Source organism: Eurytemora carolleeae, unplaced genomic scaffold, assembly GCF_000591075.1.
Source record: "Eurytemora carolleeae unplaced genomic scaffold, Eaff_2.0 scaffold1030, whole genome shotgun sequence".
In the NCBI taxonomy this organism is placed as follows: domain Eukaryota; kingdom Metazoa; phylum Arthropoda; class Copepoda; order Calanoida; family Temoridae; genus Eurytemora; species Eurytemora carolleeae.
In genome coordinates, this window is record NW_019397527.1 from 59562 (window position 1) to 81919 (window position 22358).

General features: G+C 33.0%; 2 protein-coding genes across 3 annotated transcripts in view; one reads left to right on the top strand and one right to left on the bottom strand.

The window, feature by feature from the left end:
• Positions 1–22358, bottom strand: part of LOC111714731 (uncharacterized) — a 30436-nt gene that overhangs the window by 1746 nt on the left and 6332 nt on the right. The window contains exons 2-4 of one of the 2 annotated variants that reach the window (XM_023489894.1): positions 7165–7843; positions 2426–2535; positions 2106–2196 (exon numbers count right to left, since the gene is read on the bottom strand). In XM_023489894.1, coding sequence (XP_023345662.1) covers positions 2106–2196; positions 2426–2535; positions 7165–7813 — 850 coding nt within the window. In that variant the 5' untranslated portion in view covers positions 7814–7843. The remainder of the gene's footprint in view (positions 1–2105; positions 2197–2425; positions 2536–7164; positions 7844–22358) is intronic. The other variant, XM_023489895.1, reaches the window with a different exon arrangement.
• Positions 19069–22336, top strand: LOC111714730 (uncharacterized). The gene is made up of 3 exons (XM_023489893.1): positions 19069–19156; positions 19216–21958; positions 22022–22336. Exons 2-3 carry the CDS (start codon positions 19308–19310, stop codon positions 22026–22028), a joined length of 2658 nt encoding a protein of 885 aa, XP_023345661.1. The 5' UTR covers positions 19069–19156; positions 19216–19307; the 3' UTR covers positions 22029–22336.

Here is a 22358-nt window from a genome sequence, read left to right on the forward strand (position 1 = left end):
GAGGGGGATTATTCGGTGTACTGCTGGTCAAGGTGAGTAGAATAAAGGTGAGGGGGATTATTCGGTGTACTGCTGGTCAAGGTGAGTAGAATAAAGGTGAGGGGGTTATTCGGTGTACTGCTTGTCAAGGTAAGTATTTTAAAGGTGAGGGGGATTTTTCGGTATACTGCTAGTCAAGGTAAGTAGAATAAAGGTGAGGGGGATTATTCGGTGTACTGCTGGTCAAGGTGAGTAGAATTAAGGTGAGGGGGATTTTTCGGTGTACTGCTAGTCAAGGTGAGTAGAATAAAGGTGAGGGGGATTATTCGGTGTACTGCTGGTCAAGGTGAGTAGAATAAAGGTGAGGGGGATTATTCAGTCTGATCACTATGGGTTAAGACATTTAAAAAGAAAACCATAACAGTTATCCGAGACACGACCTTTTCTACTTTCCAAACAATTTCAACACTACAGGGTTACCCACAAAGAATGAGATTCTTAGCAGTGACCTAAACCGGTTCAAAAGCATGGCTGGTCTTTCAAGCAACTTGTTTTGAATAAATTAAATTGACAAACAAATCAAATTATAAATAATGAATTAAATTATAAATCAGTAAAGGAATTGAGTCTTTGTAACAAACTCTGAGATTCTAATACCTATACTTTTCCACCTGATGGTGTAAACCTTTGATATTTCAATCTTAGATTTTTTCAGAATTTATAGCTTGAAATATCTAAGGTCTACGGCATTGGGTTACAAAGATTTGGAGATTAGAAAATCATAGTTTGTGACAAAGACTCATTTCCTTTACATAAAATGACTGTACATCCTTCGGAAAGATGTCTCTAAGTCTTATTAGTGGATGGGTAACCCTGAATCTATATAGAGCAACTTTGTCAACTTTATGGAGAATTTTTTTCAGGTTCGATAAAACCGAAAAAAAGATTTAAATCTGTGTAAGCCAACCTCAATGTTTTATAATAAGGAAGCATACTTTTTTTAAATCTTAAGCGTTTGCACTATTAAACCTGAATCACGTTCAAACATAAAAATATTTTAAGTTTAAAAATCAGCGAAGCGCACTTTTTTGTAAAATTGTTTCCATAAAAAACTATATGATATGGTTTCACGCATGGTTTTTCTTCTTTATAACTCATAAAAAGTTTACTAGGAGAAAGGCAAACACTGTTTAAACAAATCTGTTAAAAGTAAAAGTTTAAAAGTACTTTAAACAGCGTAAAGTGTAAAGCATTAAACTGTAGAGAAAATACCGCTAGAGTTGTATAGATAACATCAAATACTAGAGAGAGAGAGAGAGATTTAGGCCAAGCCTTATTTAACTTCAGTCCCTCCCCCTCCCCCTCCCCCCATCTTATCTCTTCAAAAGATATTTAAAATGTTACAAAATCGAATGCTTTAAAAACTGGTTCGTTCCATGCTATTCAAATTATTAACTAAAACTATTTAAACGAAAGAATTTTTCATTTTTCATATTTTGTTTTTGCCTCCTTTGTTAGATAATGTATTATGACATGCATTCTTAAAATATGGTAAACATTTCATATTCAGTATTCATATTGTTAACCAAAAAAAAAAAACACAAACTTATATTTTTAAAAACAATTTAATGAAAAACGATGTAAAATCTGAGCATATGAATGATTAGCTCATTTGATTTTAATTTGATTTTAATTTGATTTTAATTCTAAGAAAACATTTTCATCAAGGGGACTTCAAGCGTAATTTTAAGTCATCATCCATGCAAAGATTGCTTTGCCGATTCACAGCAGTACCCTCAAACGCTTTGTCTGAATTCACACATATGAATTTGATTTCAATGTTTATAACATTGAAAACAGATTAGTTTTATTTGTGGTTTCTATACAAAAGTGAATTGAACAATACGTATTTCCATTGCAAGAAAGCATATAGGAATTTTCAGAAATAAACACTTTTCAAGCTAGAAAAACGAAATTATCTTTCACATTTTTGATAAAGGATTTTAAGGTACCGTTGTAAATCGGGCATTGCTATGATTGCATGGAGGTGTGACTTGAAATTTTACACGTTTAGCCCCTCCGATTTTTAATTTACTGTTTTGGGTCTAAAATTGTAGTTCACTTACTTTGTTTGGTTCTGATACCTAGTCCCCAGGTTTCATCAAGAATAGGAGGTTCAAGACCGTCAAGATCTCCTTCAGTCAGTGAATCATCAATCTATGATATACATGCACTCAAACTCTGGTTTTTAAGTATTCGAAAAAGAGCGAGAAACACAAAATGTGTTAATTGCATTTAGAGAATTATAAAATATAAGTGCCAGAAATATATTTATATCCAATAGAGTGTCAATCAAATGTGTTTAAAAATTTATCACTTCTCAAAAAACAATTTATTGTTTTTATTTTTCGTTAGGTTCAGTTAATTAATCTTTAAATAAACTTACATCGTTGAATTCTCCAGAGAACTGATTGTACAGTTTGGAAATCCACGAGTTTTCATCTCCATTGTTGTTCTCTGCAATCCGGTCGATTTTCTCCTCAAAGTCTTCCAAACCTAAATATGGTTTAGATTAGTATCATCATTTTCATTATCAAATCAGTCACATTTTTGCAGGTCTAAAGATTAAAGCTTTAGTTTTAAGCTCAGGCCTTTTTTTTGGCATACAATCAAAGCTTACCTATTTGAGTCATTTGTATAATTTTACGAAACAATTTTAGAAGTTTTTTTTACATTTCAAATTTTATTGAATTTACAAACTTAAATTTGCGTCAGCAGCAATTCTGATAAAAATCTTCCACCATTCATAATTTACTTTTTGATGACCAAAACTCAATAACATCTAACAATTTTTCAATAATCTAACATGATTATTCTATTAATGTTATTAAATAAAACTTGTATCTTAAAATAATCAGTCTAATGTATTTTATACAATTTAATATAAAATAGAAAGTATATTTAGTAGATATATATAAATGAAAGAAGTATGTATAAAAAGGTTGAAATGATAGATAAACGGAAAGCTAGATAAAGAGTATCCTTTTTATATCCCCCGGACCATTAAATAAATCACACTTTCTTTACTTTAAATCCGTAATGACAGATCTCAATCCTAGAAAATCTCTCACTTTTTCAAACCTATTTTACAGGGATAAACAGGACATGCATAGAAGATATCTTCTAGTTCTTGAAATAATATGGACTCTATTAGGATGACTAAAGATGTGGTGTGAATACTAGGTTGTATATTCCTAGAGATAGGAAGGTCCATTTCCCTTCTCAATGATAGGATTCAAATACTTTTCATATCAAGAAAAGAATTTACATTTGAAAGATGGTTCTGCTTTATCTAACTCATCCTTAGACCATTCATGTATATATCAGAGGGGAAGTAAGGATGGTTAAGGTAGACCCGGATAATGAATGATCAGGCTGTTTGATCTTACCGTTCAGGATGTCATTAAAAATATCATTGTTGAATGTCCAAGTTTTCCTTCCGCCCCCTGCTGCAGCAAGATTAGTGGTGATAGCTTGGTACAAAATGTAAGTTAGTAATGCCCCTCCTACAAGGAGGGCTAGAACTATGCCTATGTCTTCAGTTTCTTGATACCCTCCCACGCCATAGCTGCAGCCACCATAGCCATCTCGGTCATAGTCATAATCAATGTAGCCACCACCGCCGTGTCGTTCGTAACCATCATCATAATTCTTGTAGCTATCCTTATAGCCATTATTATTGTTGTATGAGTTGGATGAGCCACCATAAGAGCCATAAACTCCTTTCTGATAACTAAATGAGTGGTCTCACAATTTCTGGACATCCATTTAGAGTATGAAATAGATTAAAGTCTTTGAGTGCTTTTTTAGTGAAAATGCCAAATATTACTAGACTTTAAATTTAATCATGATAAATAAGTTGAATGATTATACCCAAAACATTCAAAATAAAGCACAAGAAAAAAATTGAAGCTGTCCTTTGAATTGGAAGGGTTGTGCCTGTTGCCGTATGATCTCAACTTTACTTCTTCAGTTTCCGTTGGTGCAGCAGTCATTATCTTCTATCTCTAAGTAAATCCAGTAAAAGAGCTAGGACTGGAATCACAAACATTACCATTACAGAGAGTCCAATTCAATTATTGAGATTACAAAGCAATAAAACGCTCAACCTACCCTTAAAGAGAATGGTCTCTAAAATAAATTCCTCCGACACTGGTTCTCCCGCAACATTTCGTCTTTTCCTTCTTCCACCACCAGCAGCTGCTGCAGCTGTTACCGCAGTATAGAGAATGTAGAAAGCAAGGGCTGCAGCTGCCAGCAGTGCTATTAATGTTCCCTGTGAAATAATCCCTCCTAGACCTCCTCCTCCTCCTCCACCTCCACAACAACATCCTCCACCATACCCACCATACCCACCCCCTCCAGTCCTATCCCAGTCAGTGTATGCCCCAACCAAATCAGAGACACCACGATAACCCCGACTGTAGCTAGGGTTATTTCTTCCGAAGATTCGACTCTCTGGCCTGTGTCACAAAATTCATTGATTTCATCTTGAAATTCAAAAACCAATCGCAAAGCACATTAATATTATTATAGGACTATTTACACCACTTTTTATGAAGCATACATCATGGGATATTCTTTACAGCATTAAGTTATTTTCTGAGAAAGCAAGGAACAACATATTTGCTACAGATTCAAATGTTCTAATCCCTATATCTTTGCAACCTGATAGTGTATACCTTTAATATTTCAAACTTAAACTATTTGATTGAACAAAATTCCTTGTTTTACAACATTGGGTTACAAAGATATAACAATTTAAAAGATTAGAGTTTGTTGCAAAAACTCATTTCCTTTAATGAACTGAAGTTATTTCTGAGCCGTAACATTTAAAAAAAAAAAGTATTTTAGACTTGTGCAACTGTAAAATGTTATTATTCATGCACATCTCTGTTGGCTTATATTAAACCCTTTTTATGTGGAAACTTAGTAAAGTTTTTTATTTTGATTTCCTTCACATTATTTAAACTGTCTAAAAAAGAATCAGGTCTTAGCCACAAACTTTATTTTCAAATTCATATATCTTTGCAACCTGTTGTTTGAAATATCTAGGGTTTGAAATACATTGGGTTGCAAAGATATAGACGTAGATTATAAATGAATAGTTTAAACTTTTAATTTCTTTTCAGATCCCCCCCTCCCCTCCCCCCCTTTCCCCATAAACCTTTTTTATAGATACAAGGGGGGTTATTATCAAAAAGACAAAGGTCATATGTCCATATCTAAGAAACACTAGTGTAAAAAAAACTATTAACACTAATGCTGTTACACTTTAAACATAATTAACCCAATGAGGGTCAATAAAACAATTAAACTGTAAAATTATAACCCCCCCCCCCTTCCACCCATTTGTGTCATTAAAATAAGTCTATTCAATACACTAAATTCTAAAATGAAAGAATATCCCAACACATGTTGGTTCTTATAAATCATCCTCATTGTTATCGAGAATATGAGACTTGTTTTGATGAATTTTGAACCTATATTCTGCGGGTTCCATGTCCTAGCTCTTTTACTAACGTGTTGATGTATGAGGGGGAGTAGGGAAACTGTGAAACTGACCTAAGCCACAACCCAAACCTAACTGTATCATGACCCAGGCCTGCCTTCAGGCAGTTCATAAATAATTCAGGCAGTTGCGAGAGTTTAACTCAATCGGCGCCGGATAACTGGACAATTGTTTCTAAAAGAAAACATACACATAGTTTTCTAATCCTTGTAATATAATCCTTTTATTCTAATTCTTTAATTGGAATCGTTGTATTATAATCCTTTAATTCGAATCCTTGTATTCTAATCTTTTAATTGGAATCCTTGTATCCTAATCCTTTAATTGGAATCTAATTATTTAATTGGAATCCTTGCATTCTAATCCTTTAATTGGAATCCTTGTATTCTAATCCTTTAATTCGAATCCTTGTATTCTAATCCTTTAACTCGAGTTCTTGTATTCTAATCCTTTAATTTTAGTTTTTAATTCGAATCCTTGTTTTCTAATTTTTTGATTCGAATCCTTGTATTCTAATAATCCTTTAATTCGAATCCGTGTATTCTAATCCTTTACTTCGAATACTTGTATTCTAATCTTTTAACTCGAATTCTTGTATTCTAATCCTTTAATTCCAATCCTTGTATTATTATTCTTGTAATCTAATCTTTGTATGCAAATCCTTGTATTTTAATCCTTGTATTATCATCCCTGTTGTTTAATCCTTGTATTATAATTCCTGAATTCTAATTCTTGTATTCTAATCCCTGTAGTTCAATCCTTGTATTCTAATCCCTGTATTTCAATCCTTGTATTCTAATCCCTGTAGTTCAATCCTTGTATTATAATTCCTGTATTTCAATCTTTGTATTCTAATTCCTGTATTCTGATTCTTGTAGTTCAATCCTTGTATTTTAAATTATGGTTTTCTTATCATTGCACGTAATTCTTGTACTGTATAAATTGTATTCTAATCAATGTATTCTAATTATTGTATTCTAATCATTGTATTCTAATCATTGTATTCTAAACATTGTATTTTAATAATTGTATTCTAATTATTGTTTTCTAATCATTGTATTTTAATTTTTGTATTTTAATCATTGTATTCTAATCATTGTATTCTATTTATTGTATTCTAATTATTATATATTTAAATACTTGAATTCTAATCACTTTATTCTAACTTTCTAATCTAATCATTGTATTCTAATACTTGTAATCTAATCCCTGTATTAAACTCTGTGTATCGAATCCAAGTTTTTAACACTTTTGCTATGATATTTTATTTTAGTCCTTGTATCAGGACGCCTTGCGTTTCAATTACTTGCACGCTAACCATATTATTTGTGAAGAAATTTGCTCAGCAATTAGATTTCCCAACAGTTAGGATAATTTCATTTTCAGCGCCAATTATAGTTATGTTAGTTATGAACATTAATAAAATTGCATGGCAGTTTCCAGATGACGCTTTTTCATCTACTTTAGATAAAAACAGATAAAGTCTTTTCTGATATACCCAGATTTCAAGCAGATTGTTTGCAATCTTCTCTCAACGTTTTTATTGATATTTATGATAGTAATTAATGAATGTGCAATGAGAGAAGATCATTAGGTAAGAAATTGAAACTTACCAGACCATACAGCATCTGCTACGTAATCAAGCAACTGTTTAGGGGTCGGTGGGCCTGATTTTAAGCTCCTACCAATGGTGACTTGACGGTAAATAAGTGCAAAAGCAACTGCAGCTCCAGCAAGAGTAGCTAATACTAGAGCAGGGTTCAACCCTTTATCTTCACAAGTAGTAGCATAATCAGTACCATAGCTCACCGGGGTATAACCATACCCGCTTCCATAACCACTTCCACCTCCCCCATATCCGTTCCTGGTGAGACCAGTTGTTCCATAGCCTCCGGCCCCGGTCAAACCTACATTACCATATCCGGAAACTCCTGGGCTTGAAAACCTTCTATTTGGTGTTTCAGATATGTTATAATCATAATCAAGATTAGAAAGACCAGTCCCTGCTGCTCCAGCCACATTGGACACTGTACGTTGGGTAAAGCTGTTTCCTTTCTGTCGGGCCATACTCTGTCCCAACCTATTCTGTCCCAGCATTGTGTTCCTGTATCCCAGTGTATTGAAGAAGTTAGAGGCTCCTCCCAATGTGTCCACCATATCAGCATAGTTTACACGACTCTCAGCAACGTCATGGTTATCTCTGCTTTCCATTGCTACCATTGTGTCATCTGCTTCAGCCATTTTCTTATGTTCTGATGTCATCAGGCCAATTAATTAAGAACTTCAGTCTAACTACAGTTACCGAGATCTTTAGAATACCTTCTGTATTTCTTTAAAATGAAAAGGCAGATATGCCAATAATTTTTTTATTTTTCTTATTATTTTTTTTAGCAATAATAGATAAGATAAAAGATAAAGTGATTAAAGCTTTCTTTAATATGAGGCGAGATGATTTCTTTTTTTAAAAAACCCTAGATGAAAAGGGTTCATTCATTAAGGCATCAGTTTAACTATTTTTTTTAAATTATAAGGTCTAGAAATTTTTCTATATATAATACTTTAAAAAAATGTTATTGTTTAAATTTCATGAGTAACAGTCTCTTTTGCAAATCTTAATCATCATTCTTTATCTTTAAACAAATTTTATAAAAAATTAAACTAAATAAGGTAATATAGATAGAAAGAAAAATAAATTGGATTAAAAGAAAAAAAGTGGCTAAGGAGAGAAAAGGAAGTTGATGAGGAGAGGAAAAGTATTGCATAAGGAGAGGAATTGAAGGGATAGGGAGAGGAAAGGAAGTGGACTAGGAGAAGAATAAAAGTGGATATGGAGAAGAAAGGAAGTGGATATCGAGAGGAAAGGAAGGGTATAAGTAGAGGAATGGAAGTGGGTAAGGAAAAGAAAAGAAATGGATAAGTACTGGAAAGAGAGTTAAAAAGGAGAGAAAAGGAAGTGGATATGGAGAGAAAAGGAAGGGGAAAAGGAGAAGAAAGAAAGGGGATAAGGAGAAGAAAGAAAACTGATAACAAGAAGAAAGGAAGTGGATAAGGATAAGAAAGGAATTGGATATGAAAAGGAAAGGAAGGGATAAGGAGAATAAAGGATGTAGATAAGGAAAGGAAAAGAATAGGATTAGGAGAAGAAAGAAAGTTGATAAGGAGAATAAAGGAATTGGACAAGGAAAAGAAAGAAATTGGATAAGGAAAGGAAAGAAAGGGGATAATGAGAAGAAAGGAATGGAATAAGGAAAAGTAAAAAAGGCGATAAGGAAAGAAGAGGAAATGGTCAGAATTAGGGTTTGCAGGGAACGAAATGTTTTGCGAAAAAATGCAAAAATTCGCAATTTTTTTTGCGAAAATGAATGAAGAGAAAATGCGAAAATTGTCGCAAAAATCATTGGTGTTGAAGCTGTATTTTGTCTTTTCTGATGAATTTTCGCCCATATTTTGCCTTTTTCTTTTGTAATTCTAAAGATTTTGCGAAATTTTCCAATTATTTCGCATAATATTCGCATTTCTCATTTTCGAAAATTTCGCATTTTAGTGAAACAGATTGAAGTGAAATTTCGCGAGGAAACAAAATTCGAAAAAATGCAAAGATTTCAGCGAAAACATTTTTCCTTTTCGCTGCAAACCCTACTCTGAATCAAAATCAGAAAACTGATCAATTATTTTGATTTAACGTACGCCAGATTTTTTTGTATAAATAAATTTCTATTTTTCATAATTTATATTTAGAAGTAATATTGTTTGTTAAAAAACATGAGCAAGCATTTTTAATGTTATAAACTTTCCTTTAAAATAAAGATATAAATTGTTTTTAACACATTTGGCACACTTTGAGAAATTTACTGCTTTAAAGATTTTCCCACGATAGTTAGATTAATGGTTACTTCTTTCTTTTAATAAATCAACTTATCGCATCATTTCCGCTGAAATGATGAGGGGTATTGCAAGATAGAAAGATAGATAACAGCCGACTTTATAACTACAATAAAAAACTAAAAACAATATTTTAAACATCAACAACATTGACAACAAAAATAACAACAACAACATTAATATGAACAATAATTTGAACCAATACAACAACAATACCAACACCAACAACAATAAACAACAATAAAAATAACAGCACTGAAAGTAACAAAAAATAAATAATAAAGAAAATAACATCAGCTTTTTTAATGCTGAATATAAGAAAAATATTAATAAATTAATACCAAAAATAAATATATTCTCTAGATCTTCTGTGAAGAGCGGAGAGAAATACAATTCTCGTTTTCGTCTTCCAATAGCAACTATTTTCGTGTATAAAATATACCACATAGTTAAAACTCCAATCAGAATGATTGCAATGAGTCCAATGCTAAATTTGGGATTTTTAAACTATGTATTGATAAAAAATTAATAATTTTTATTAAATTAATGCTTTGGTTGCGACAGCTCAAAGTTGAACTGGTCTAGAATAAATATTCATTGTTCCACTTGGTTATGTTCAGATATAGGGATTAAATTTTAGAGTTTTAAGCAAGGGATAATTTCCTTCAAATCTAAAGATTTTATAAAAACAGATTTAGTTTAAAATCCCAGCTTCCCTCACTCCCTCTTTGCATTCGAAAAAAGTATTTGTATTATGGTATCCATCAGGGCTAGCTTGTAAGTCTGTTGATTTGTCTCCGCTAGCCTGCAGGTCAGGCAGCCTAGTGGTTACAAAGGTTTTATGTTTATCAGTTAAAGGTTTACGCACTTTTGCATAAAAACGTTTTGATTTTTATTAACTTTCCGGGAAAATGAGCATTTTTTAATAATAACAAAGATGAAAATTAAGATCATTTTTAAAATTTTTTCTGAAGGGTGCGCATAGAAAAGCTAAAAATGCTATTCGCTTTTATTCATAATTTGTTTGATACATATTTTACCCTGTATACCCTAAATCTTGGCTTGAGTCGGAATATGTATCATAGTATTCATAATAATTGTTGTAGTTGTACAATGAAGGTTCCATCTTTGATTTATTTTTGATTTGTATTGAACATGCCCTAGAAATTGTTACAGAAATCTTTCACCGTAAAACATTCAGTTTAAGAAAGTGTGTGTTTTATTGTGTTTAATGTTTTTGCATCTATTTATCTATTTATCTAGGTATTATTGTGTTTAATGTTTTTACATCTATTTATCTATTATAATCAGCACCCAACCTCCTTTAGCTGTAAGCTTACTCCATCGCTTTCACTTTTAAAACTATCTGTATCAAGCTAATGAGTTGGGCATCTTTATGTCTACAAAGTTATAATCTCTGTTTGTCTGTTTGTTGGTCCGATCATAATTCAGAAACTACTTGACCGATTTGTCAAAAATCTTAATTTGGGAACTCGGGAGAACCACGGGAATATTCTTAGCTTGGTTTTGAGATTCTTAGTTGAGTGGGTAGACTTCAATCAGGGAAAACAACTAAAATCGTAAGTTATGACAAAGGGCGGGTAATCGGCGGGAATATCTAAAAGTGTCCTGGGCAACGCTGGGTTCCCAAGCTAGTGTATTAATAAAAAGACTGCAGTCAAAATGCGCAAGTCACTTTTGTGGAGAAATTAAACACATTAATTCGTAATTTATTCAAAAGTCAAAATTAAGCAGACACAGCTTTCAAGGGTACTATTGTGAAACGGGCATTGGCATTTTGGAAAAGAGGGTCATTTGAAATTATGCTTACAGTCCCTTTTAATCAATTTTCATAGATTTCCATCCTTTGTTTGGCGTGAATGTGAGTAATGTGAGACCCCCTATTTTAATCTAATTAAAAGTAAAAATTATATTCGAATTTTAAAATTGTTGCTTTACAGATTTGATATTTCATTTAAAAATATTTTTATCGTCAAAAAATTTGAAAAAACGAAAAATTAGAATTAGAATAATTTGTAATCCACTTTGAAAACGTATTCAAATATTTGTAAAAAACCTTTTACTAAGTTTTTAAAGAAAATATTTACATTTAAATTTAACTTGAATTCTAAAAAAGCATGCATTTACCATGAATGAGGTTAATATCTAGATCTTCTAAAAAGTCCCACAGGTTTTCAGGAACTAATTCTCTTTTTTTTCTGCCGCCCTTCACAGCTACTATCTTTGTGAACAAGATAAACGCCAGTAGGCCTTGACAGTAGGATTTTAAAATCGACGTTTTTCAACGATAACAAAATCATTTTTGAACCCCTGCTACTTTTTTGCTATTTTTTATTATCATTGTTTTCAATAAAATTGATTTAGTTACCATTTAGGATTAATTAGAGATGGATGCCTTTTTTTCAATTTGTTTGGATCATCGATTTTGTTCTTTTTTTCAAAAGTTAATTTACATAAAACTTTGTATAAAAAATGTTCCGTAAAAACAACTTTAAGTTTATCAAATTTGTTCGAAAGAATCGTTTAATCTTAATAAAATGCGTTAATTTACAAGAATGATGCCCATTTCTATTTTGTGTTGAAGAATGTCTTCTTAAAAACCCAACCTATCCCAAGAGCAGTTATTAAAAGCAACGCTATGGATATCCCAGGACATTCTTTATATCCAGATGCATAGCTACCATAGCTAGATCTATCCATAATCTGATCATATCCACCATCTGGATACACACCATTCAAAATACATTAGAAATATTCCCTCACAATCATTTTAACCCTATCTCTGCTGGGGTACTTGAAAACCAGGATATGCTGGGGGGGGGGTCAATTTGCCCCCCCTCTAAATCCCATGTTTGATGTCCAAATATGACAAATGATACATCATTGGAAAGCTCTTGTGCTCTTCTTTTAGAATCTGCCAAAAAATTTGCAAATTTGCAAAAATTAAATTTTTTATCGCAAAATCCAGTTATATAGTAAAAATGTTTTAGGCCTTAAGGGAGGGGGCTTTGGGAATGTAGGAAAAGTCAGAAAATTTCAACAGCCTCAGACCAATACTTTTTGAGTTATGTAAAAAAACTACGATTGACCCCCCCCCCCAGCAGGAATAGGGTTAATCGAATGTTAAAAGTGTGGACTTTATTTTTTTAGAATTCTGAATTTTCCTGAAGCCTGCTCATAGTCCCCGCCCGATTTATATCCATTGCTATATCCGGCATTGTTTCCATATCCATTATAGGAGGTATAGGAGTTGGTGCCATAACCAACACTATCCTGTATACGACCAAATTGTCCCCTAGTTAACAATCAATAAATCAAAACTAAGCAAAAATAAAAACTTGAACCGAGACCTTTTTTCTTTTATAAAAGTGAAACTTTTTCATGATTAATTGATAGTTCCTGCGCTTATTCAAATTCATGTTATATCCTATCCCATCATAGTCGTAATCCATTGTTCCTCGCTGCATGCTAAACTTTAAGAGATCTTTCAAATGTGTCAGTAATGATATGTTTGTAAATAAATTGTGATGTTAGTTACATGCATGTTTATAATCATTCTATAGGATGATGTTTTTGCCATCAACTTAGGGATTTATAAACTTTAGGTGCTATATTGCCTTATTTTATACAGGTGGAATTTATTTTTCTAACTCTGAGACAAATGAATGCATATGCTGTTATAATTATACCTAAAACATAGCAAGAAAGCATATAAAGGAATGGAACGCCATCAAGGGATCGTTTACGTCTTCGCTTTCCAATTGTAAGTCCAGTAATAGTTGCGTAGAGAAGACCAGCCAGTGCAGTAGCAGCAATAATAAGGGCAGATAATAAGATGTCTGGACAAATATTAATCTCTGTAATCCCTGTTCCAAGATCAATGTTCAGATCTGGTATTTTAAAACTGAAGTCTGTTATTCCTTTTAATGTCCCGCCCTTTATCGGACTTCGAATCTTTATATCAGGAATTCTTATCTTGGCATTTGGAAAAAAGTTTAGTTTTACAGAATTAGAGTGTCCATATCCATGACCACCATAGCTGCCTCCATAACCAGTCTGCTCATGGCCATAGCCTGAACCCCCATAGCCTGATCCCCCATAGCCTGCACTACCATATCCTGAGCTTCCATGGCCGGAACTACCATAGCCCGGGGAGCCGTGGCTTCCAGAACGCCTGTTAGTAACCTGAGATATTATCCCAGCAGAATTTCCCTGATTTTTGTTAAAATTAGCAGCAACAGCTTTCTTGGATGTTATAAACTTGTTCATATAGTCTAAGTAGTCATAATTAGAGTCATTTAGGCTATATTCAAGGTTTGTATCAGATTCAGAGGCACCCAATGTATCATTCATTCTAAATATATGCAAACATCTTAACACTGTGACAGTAAAGGAAGAATATGAACGGGTGAAAGGCAAAGCCAAAGCATGCATTACTTGAAAAGGAGTGAATATATACCTAAGTTAAAAATATCTGTTATTGTAGATAACCATGAGGTCTCAGATGATCTTTTTTTTCTTCCAGCTGTAATTGCATTGTAAATCAAAAATGCTGCTGCAGCTGCTGCAGCCGCAATAGCTGCTAGAATCAAATCCGGGCAAATATCAATACTAAAACAGCTCCCCATTGGACCTCCTCCATGACCCCCACCATAACTGCCATGACTCCCCGACCCTGCCCCAACAAGATCGCCAAAGACTCCTGCTTTGGATTGCGGTTGCTGCATAAGTTGGCTATACTTCATCGCCGCCAGGGCATTTCTGTTTCGATAAAATCTGCTCATTTTCTAAATCCAGACATCTTTCAGTGACAGCAAGATAGAAATTACATTTGGTCTATTTTTACATGTTTATTAAGATAAAGTAAGGCATAAATTTGATGATTTTTCAAGCCCGCAATCTCATTTTCATTCATTATGGCCCCCCTTCCAAACTAACAAATCTTAATCAAATAATAAATTATTTTTTTGTTGAACTATGTTAAGACATACATAAAACCTACAGAGTTGATAGGGGTAAGGAATTTAGCCACAAGCTCAAACTTTAACATCCGTATATATCATTGCAACCTGATGGTGTAAACCTTTTGATTTTGGGTTGTAAAGATATAGAAATTAGAAATTCAGTCTCCGCAGTATCTCTTGTATTCCTTATATATTCTCTGTTTATTTCATAGTAAATGCTTAAACTTGTCCAGCAATTAGGAAAGCTTTTAAGTCACAAATAAAGAAAAAAAAATGTAGCTAACTTAATTATTAAGGTTGTCATATTTAGCAAAAATAATTCAGAAATAGTTTATTTATATTGATAAGAATGCCTTTTAGAAAATGAATTATTTTAAATGTGTAAAGGTTATAGAATCTTTTTATGTTTTTTTAGATGGGCTAGCAGGTATAAAGCTTTAGTATTTCATGCTTATATTAGTAAACATCAAACATAGGGGACTGGTCATGCAACAGAGGTGAAAATTTATGAATTAAGCCTAACTTAAACCAAGGTGTTTCAAGTTTTAAAAATTTTTCTGAAAAGGTTTTGAATTTTCCTTAATTTAGGCTTCTCTGTTTTCACTTATTCATAAATTTCAATATCTGGCCACAGAAAGGAATAGATTGTATAATGCATATGGTTATTGGTTACCCAGAAAGAATAAGATTTTAAAGACGACCTGCAACCTCTTTAATTCTTAAGTTTGGATGTTTATACATAGTTTTATGGTTTAAAAAAAGTCTGCATCACAAAATGGCTCTCCGAAGGCCAAAGGTTGAAATCTACCAATATTGTAAAGCATCTATAAAGTCTCATCCTTTGTGTTTGAGCCTGTATCTAGTTGTACCTATAAAGAATATAGTTTGCAGTACATCTACAATAATACTGGAGTCAGATCTCTTTCTTCTCCTACCCGCTGCTGTGATTGCAGTGTATGTTAGGTATGCAAGTCCAGCTCCTGTTAGGTAAACCTCATCAAAACAAACCTCCCCCTACTTAATTTTTGTTTGGTATGATGTTTTTTATTATTTGAATTCCATATCTATTAAATTACATATCATTCCACGTTAAACTAATGTAAATTACACGTTAAATATAATTCTTATATGATTTCAAACATTACTACTCTTATAGAAGATACATTGACAGAAATGTGTGTTATTTTTTTGCAGATTCTAAAAGTAGAGCACAAGAGCTTTCCAATGATGTATCATTTGTCATATTTGGACATTAAACATGGGATTTAGAGGAGGGGATCAAATTGACCCCCCCAGCCTATCCTGGTTTTCAAGTACCCCAAGTTAAATTTCTTATACTTAACTAAATAAATTAGTTTTACTAATACTTTTGCGTAAATCGAAACTAGAGAAGCTAAAAAGTTACAAAGTCGTACCGTACTAGCAATGTTGAATATATTTGACCATCTTAAATGTGTTAGTCCCTATATCTTTGCAACCTAATTGTGTAAACCTTTCATATTATAAACGTACTATTTGATCTAACATCATTTATTATTTGAAATATCAAAGGTTTACAACGTCTGATCAACTTAAATCAAAATGTGTGGCAAAAACTCAATTTTTTTGTACATTTACTTATTTCGGTAAGTTAAATTTTACAAACTAAATATCAATGTTTTTTAAGAGTGTATCATCATATCAAAATACTATCAACCTATCCCTTGTATGTGTATGTATTTGTGAAAACAAAGACTGATTATTTTTGATGAATTTCCTAGAATTGCCACAAACATAAAAAACATGTTTCCATCAACATGGATTTCACAACTATCACCCCCTCCTCCTCCTCCTCTACCCTCTACCTAGAGATGGGCGTATTCGGCTTTTCAATTCATGTGTATATCGTTCGTTTTTGCATTTCGTTCGTTTCGTTCATTTCATTCAATCGTTTTTCAATAATTCAGTAAAAGTTTGAATTTTTCGTTTTCAGAAGGATCGTTTAACGTTCCATATTTTACATTTGTTTTCTAACAATCGTTTAGTAAGATGGTTCGTTCAGTAAGATAGTTCGTTTTATAGTAAGATGGTTCGTTCAGTAAGATGATTTGTTCAGTAAGATGGTTTGCTTAGTAAGATGGTTCGTTCAGTATAATGGTTTGTTCAGTAAGATGGTTCGTTCAGTAAGATGGTTCGTTTAGTGAGATGGTTCGTTTAGTAAGATGGTTCGTCAGTAAGATGGTTTGTTCAGTAAGATGTTTTGTTCAGTAAGATGGTTTGTTCAGTAAGATTTTTTGTTCAGTAAGATGGGTTGTTCAGTAAGATGGTTTGTTTAGTAAGATGGTTTGTTCAGTAAGATGGTTTGTTCAGTAAGATAGCTTGTTCAGTAAAATGGTTCGTTTAGTAAGATGGTTCGTTTAGTAAGATGGTTTGTTCAGTAAGATGTTTTCTTCAGTTAGATGGTTTGTTCAGTAAGATGGTTCGTTCAGTAAGATGGTTCATTCAGTAAGATGACTCGTTCAGTAAGATGGTTTGTTTAGTAAAATGGCTCATTCAGTAAGATGGTTCGTTCAGTAAGATGACTCGTTCAGTAAGATGGATTCGTTCAGTAAGATGGTTTGTTCAGTAAGATGGTTCGTTTAGGAAGATGACTTGTTCAGTAAGATGGCTCGTTCAGTAAGATGGTTTGTTCAGTAAGATAGCTTGTTCAGTATAGATCATTAGTTCATTAAGATTGTTTGTTCCGTATGATAGTTCTCTCAGTAAAAACGTTCGTTCAGAAAAATCGTTTGTTCAGTAAAATTTCGATGCCCATCTCTACCTCTAATCTCCCCTCCCCCTGGTGTACACTCACTAGCTCACTATATGAATTTAATAAATACTCAAGTACATTGCATTGTCTTCGAAAAAATATTGGTTTGTTCATTCTTTTAAACAATGGCATTTTCTGTTGTATGTACATATTTATCTATAAATTTTCACTGTGACAGTGATGTTAATTTATGTTTATGTTTGTGATTAATATTTACTTGATCTTGTCTATAGGGCTACACAAGTTTAGGTAAGTTCGTGAGGTAAATCAAAGGGCAGTGAGTTGCGGTTATCTAAAGTTGGCCCAGTCTTAAAAATATATACATTGCAGTGATAACAAAAAACTCTGAAATAGGAAGACGACATTTAAAATTAAGTTATAACTTTAAGAAGTCCAATGAGCAGAAGACACAGCAATTGTTTTCACTGCCCATTTAACTAAATTAGTGATTTAATAAGTCTCTAGTAACTGTTTGCTTTTTATATCATCAAATACACTAAAGTATTGCTATCATGTCGTCTTTCTATTCTATTGTTTTTTGGTTATCACTGTAGTAAGATCTATGTGGCAACAATTCTTTGTGAATTTTTGCCACTAACTCAAATTTTCGAGTCCCTATTCCGCTGCAACCTGATAATGTAATCTTTTGATATTTTTAACTATGTTAATTGATCCAACAGAATTAATAGTTTGAAATATCTAGGGTCTACTACAGTCGACATTGGATTGCACAAATTTAGGGATAAGGAAATCAGAGTGTGTGGCAAAGACTCAATTCCTTTGGTACTTTATTTGTACAATTTTGATTTCCAGCAAATGTTTAAACAGGAGAAAATTTTTTATGGATTTTAGGTGCTTTAGGTACTTTTATTTGTACAATTTTACAGGTACATACAACAACGCATTTTAAAAAGTTCCTGCAATTTTTTTATTTCAACAGAAAAAGTGTTATTCAATACAATAAGGTCAAATTTAAATGTCAAAATGTCAAATATATTTGGTGATTTTTTCACATGTGTTATATTATAGTACATTACTTTTCAAGATTATTTCAGTTATACAAATCGAAAGGAATATACAGGGTTACACATAAAATAAGAGACTTCAATGACGACCTATAACTTTTTATAGAATATTGAATATATCGAATATAAATGACGTACCTAATGATTTGGCAAAGACAGAATCAAGAGTATCTGGACAAGGAATGTAAGAATATGAATTCTGTAATTCGCCTTTACAGTCTCATCCTTTGTGTATAACTCTATATTTTTGTAGATTGTAGAGTAGAGTTTTTTACTATGTCGTCTTCATAAAAGTTTCATTTTATTCCTAATTTTTTTATTAAAAGGGTTTGTTGTAAGTTTAACGTTGTTGTTGTTTTAATAGATTTACTGTGTTTTTACGTACAGCGGAAAAAAGGATTAAATGTCTTCATTTCTGTAGATATTGTCAGAAAAATCTTGACTCTAAAGTTTTGTTGAATTTTTGAAAAAATATTAAAATTAAAGCGTTGGGAATGATTATTACATTTATTTATATTCTATCCTTTTTATACTCTAATAATGTGTAAAGATGCTGTCCTTAGATTAAATTAGCCTAATATTAGTATTAGTTCTACCTTTCCTCTCTCTCTCTAATATTCCCCTCCTGCACACGGTATACGTTGCCTCCACAGAGGACATTTAGATAGATAGATAGATAGATAGAGGATATATCGACCCAACCAGCTGGTCTAGGCTCAGTTTAATATATCAACTCAGCTCCAGAGCATGCCAAATCTACAAGATTTATACTTGTTGCTTCTCCATAGTAAAAAAAGATATTATTTTATCATTTCTTAATTTTTTTTCAGAAAAGATTGTGCTACAGGTTCAGACATTATTTCAAACATGGTTCAAGATTGATGACTTAAAAAATAAAGTTAACAGCTGCTGGAAGAAAAAGGTATTTTTAAAATATTCTCAAATCTTTACAAGATAATAATTTTGTTTACTTTTTTTCAGAACTAGTGGCAGATTGAATTAGTGGAATTCTTACTGAAATGATTGTTAGCAGTTGATTTAAAGAAACATCTGGTCAGAAAACCAGTATTAAAATGGTTTCTAAACTCAAGACGGATGATATAGACTCTGTTGAGAGTATTGAAATGGGTCAAGTCAGTGAAGAATCTGAAGAGGAAGATGATGAAGTTTTTACAGATTTGAATACAAAAGAAAATGGAAGTGCAAAAAAACCATTGATAAAAAGTAAAAAGAATGGAAAGAAAGCCAAAGGAATTCATACAGAAATTCGCACAGGCAAACCTCATGCTAAAAGGTGTTGTGGTCCAGTATGTTGTATATTCTTGGCATTTAAATCTTTAATGGGAATTATTGCAATAACAATAATTTTAACAAATTATCTGACCCACTCTAATTTTCTCTTCTGGAGCTTTGGATCAAGTGAGTCAGTTGAGATTGTAGGTTGTCAAAGTATAGAGATTGTACCTGTTTGGCAAGTTAAAATTCCAAAGCTAATAGTGGAAGGCAGCACCAGGATGCTTCATGTGAACAATGATCAAGTGCTAGATGTGGTTTTGGGGTTTGGAACTGGGGCTGATGGCTATGATATTCCGGAGTATGTATGTGATATTTACTTTGATGGACAGAAGCCCTGCTTGGGAGGAATCATAGCTTTGGATGGAAAGACTGGAGTTGAAATTTGGAGACTTTGGACAAAGCATGAAATTTTTGCTTTGACTTGTCAATCTGACCTGGATCAAGATGGGTTTACTGATTGTCTTGCTGGTGGAAGGGCGGGTGTCTTCTTAGCTGTCAGCATAAAGGATGGAAAAGAGCTTTGGTCTTTTGGGGATCATGCCATACAATCGGATTTGATGTCTGTGTTTGCTGCGCAAATTGTCCAGGATGTTGATAATGATGGTATTGAAGATGTCTTGGCTGTTCATGGTGGAGATGCTCTTTCAGATCCCAACCCTTCTGAACATAACTTTGGGAGGCTTATTCTTTTCAGTGGTAAAACAGGCAGACTTCTTCAATGGATGCCAACTCCTGACAGTAGAGAAAGCTTTTACCCCCCACAGATATCAGTAACAGCTGATGGAAGGCAAATCATCATATTTGGAACAGGGAGTAGCAAACATGGGGGAGGACTTTATGTCAAAGCTCTAATTGATCTCTACAGAAAAAATGTTACAAATATTAAAATGATCTACAAGGATGAAGATCAAGGTATTACAAACCCTGCTGCTCTAGCTGATATAAACAATGATGGGATCCTGGACATAATTTTAGCATCCATGCATGAAAATGTTCTTGCTTTTGATGGTGCAACTTTCACAAACATATGGAATGTTAGCATGGAAAGTCACCAAACTGCTAGCTCTGTGTCTGTAGGATACTTTGATTCTGATGAAATCCCAGATTTTATGGTCAAGTATAGCTATGGAGACCAATTCCCTGTATTTGAATATGAAAAAACAGTTGTTCTCAGTGGGAAAAATGGCTCGGAAATAAGTGATCCAATCATAAATTCCCTGAGCATGCAGTCCACTCCAATTTCAATTAGCATGGAAGGATATGGAAATGATATGTTTCTACATTGGTCAATAAATTGCATGGACCATAAAGGGCAAAAAGTAAAATATGCTTTTAGGGCCAGTGCTCACATGTATGAAAAAAGTCAAGCAGATCTTTGCCACTCCCTTTTTGGAACTAGACAGGATGCCAAGCTGATGGTAATGTCGAAGAAATTCCAAGAGGGAATTTCTATTTACAATTCAACAGATTGGGAAAGTTTTGAGCACCTAGATGTTCCAAACACTTCAGCTATGGCAGCAAAGTACATGGAAGAAAATCCAGACCTTAAAACAAAACTTGATCAAGCTGAAGATGACTATAGCGTTCTTCCATATAAAAAGAAAGACTTTGATAACTATATTAAGCTGTTGCAAGAGGAAAATGAAAGAGAATACAATGGGCAACCACCAATCATTGATCCCTCTTCATTGACTTTAAATGAAAACTTGTTGGGAAATATATATGACACTGAAAATGACTCTAATGATAACTCAGTTGGAATCCCGGTGTTTCAAGAGGAAGCACTGGAAGATAATAATATTCCTGAAAAGCGTGTATATAACTACCCTAATTCTGGCTTTGATTATCAACCCGCTGATTATCCATCTGTTCCAGCGCAGTTTCCTCAATATTCAAAAAAAGAGAAAAGAGCCAGATTGAACAGAAGGCTGAAGCGTGGCACAGATAAATCATTCCAAGGAATTCATAAACAATCTGCAACCGCATCATTAGCTCCATCTCTTATTCCTGCCAATGATACCATCGATGTTGTCTTTCCAACCTACTGGGTGTATCCACCTAAACTGGACATCCTTCAACAAGAAGACATGAAATGCGTTGAAAGAGAACTTCGCAATCTTCAAGACAAAAGCCAAGGATCGGAGCGTGAGTCCACTGTGTCCAAAGATATTGATGATATAGAAACAAAATGTTTGAGAAAAAACAAACATTTAGCCGATGATTCACTGACCTATGAAACTCCATCAGACTATGATCCTTTATCAATAAACATGGGACAAATGATTGTGTACAGATTTTCCCTACGGTGTATATGTGACAAGTCAAAACTGAGCTATAACCAGAAATGTGCCAATATTCTTCCCTACCAGAAGCAAGGCTGGCCGGCCTACATGGGGGCAACTGGAGATGGAAAGTTTAAATTTTCTAGGTAAAAAAAAAATTAGACAAAAAATATTTTGCATTATTTGTTTAACTAATGATTTATTTTTAGGAGATAAATGCCATTAAGGAGTTAGAGAAAAGTATTTATTTTGTCATGAAATAGTCTAAGTTTTCATATTTTGTGATATCAAATTTTCTTCCTTTTAAAATCTAAATTTTAGGATAAAATACTGATTATCATTCTCTTTTTTTAATTGGCCATAAGTGTCAATGCACAATTTTGTTAAACTAAAAATATTTTTATAAAGTTGTTTCATACCTCTTCATCGTATCCAGATGTATCAGAATAAAATACACATTAGTATATTTCTGTTGTAAATGTTAATGTTCCCATATTATAAAATAAATGTTTAAATAGTGAAAATAATTGGAGGTTAACATAAAAT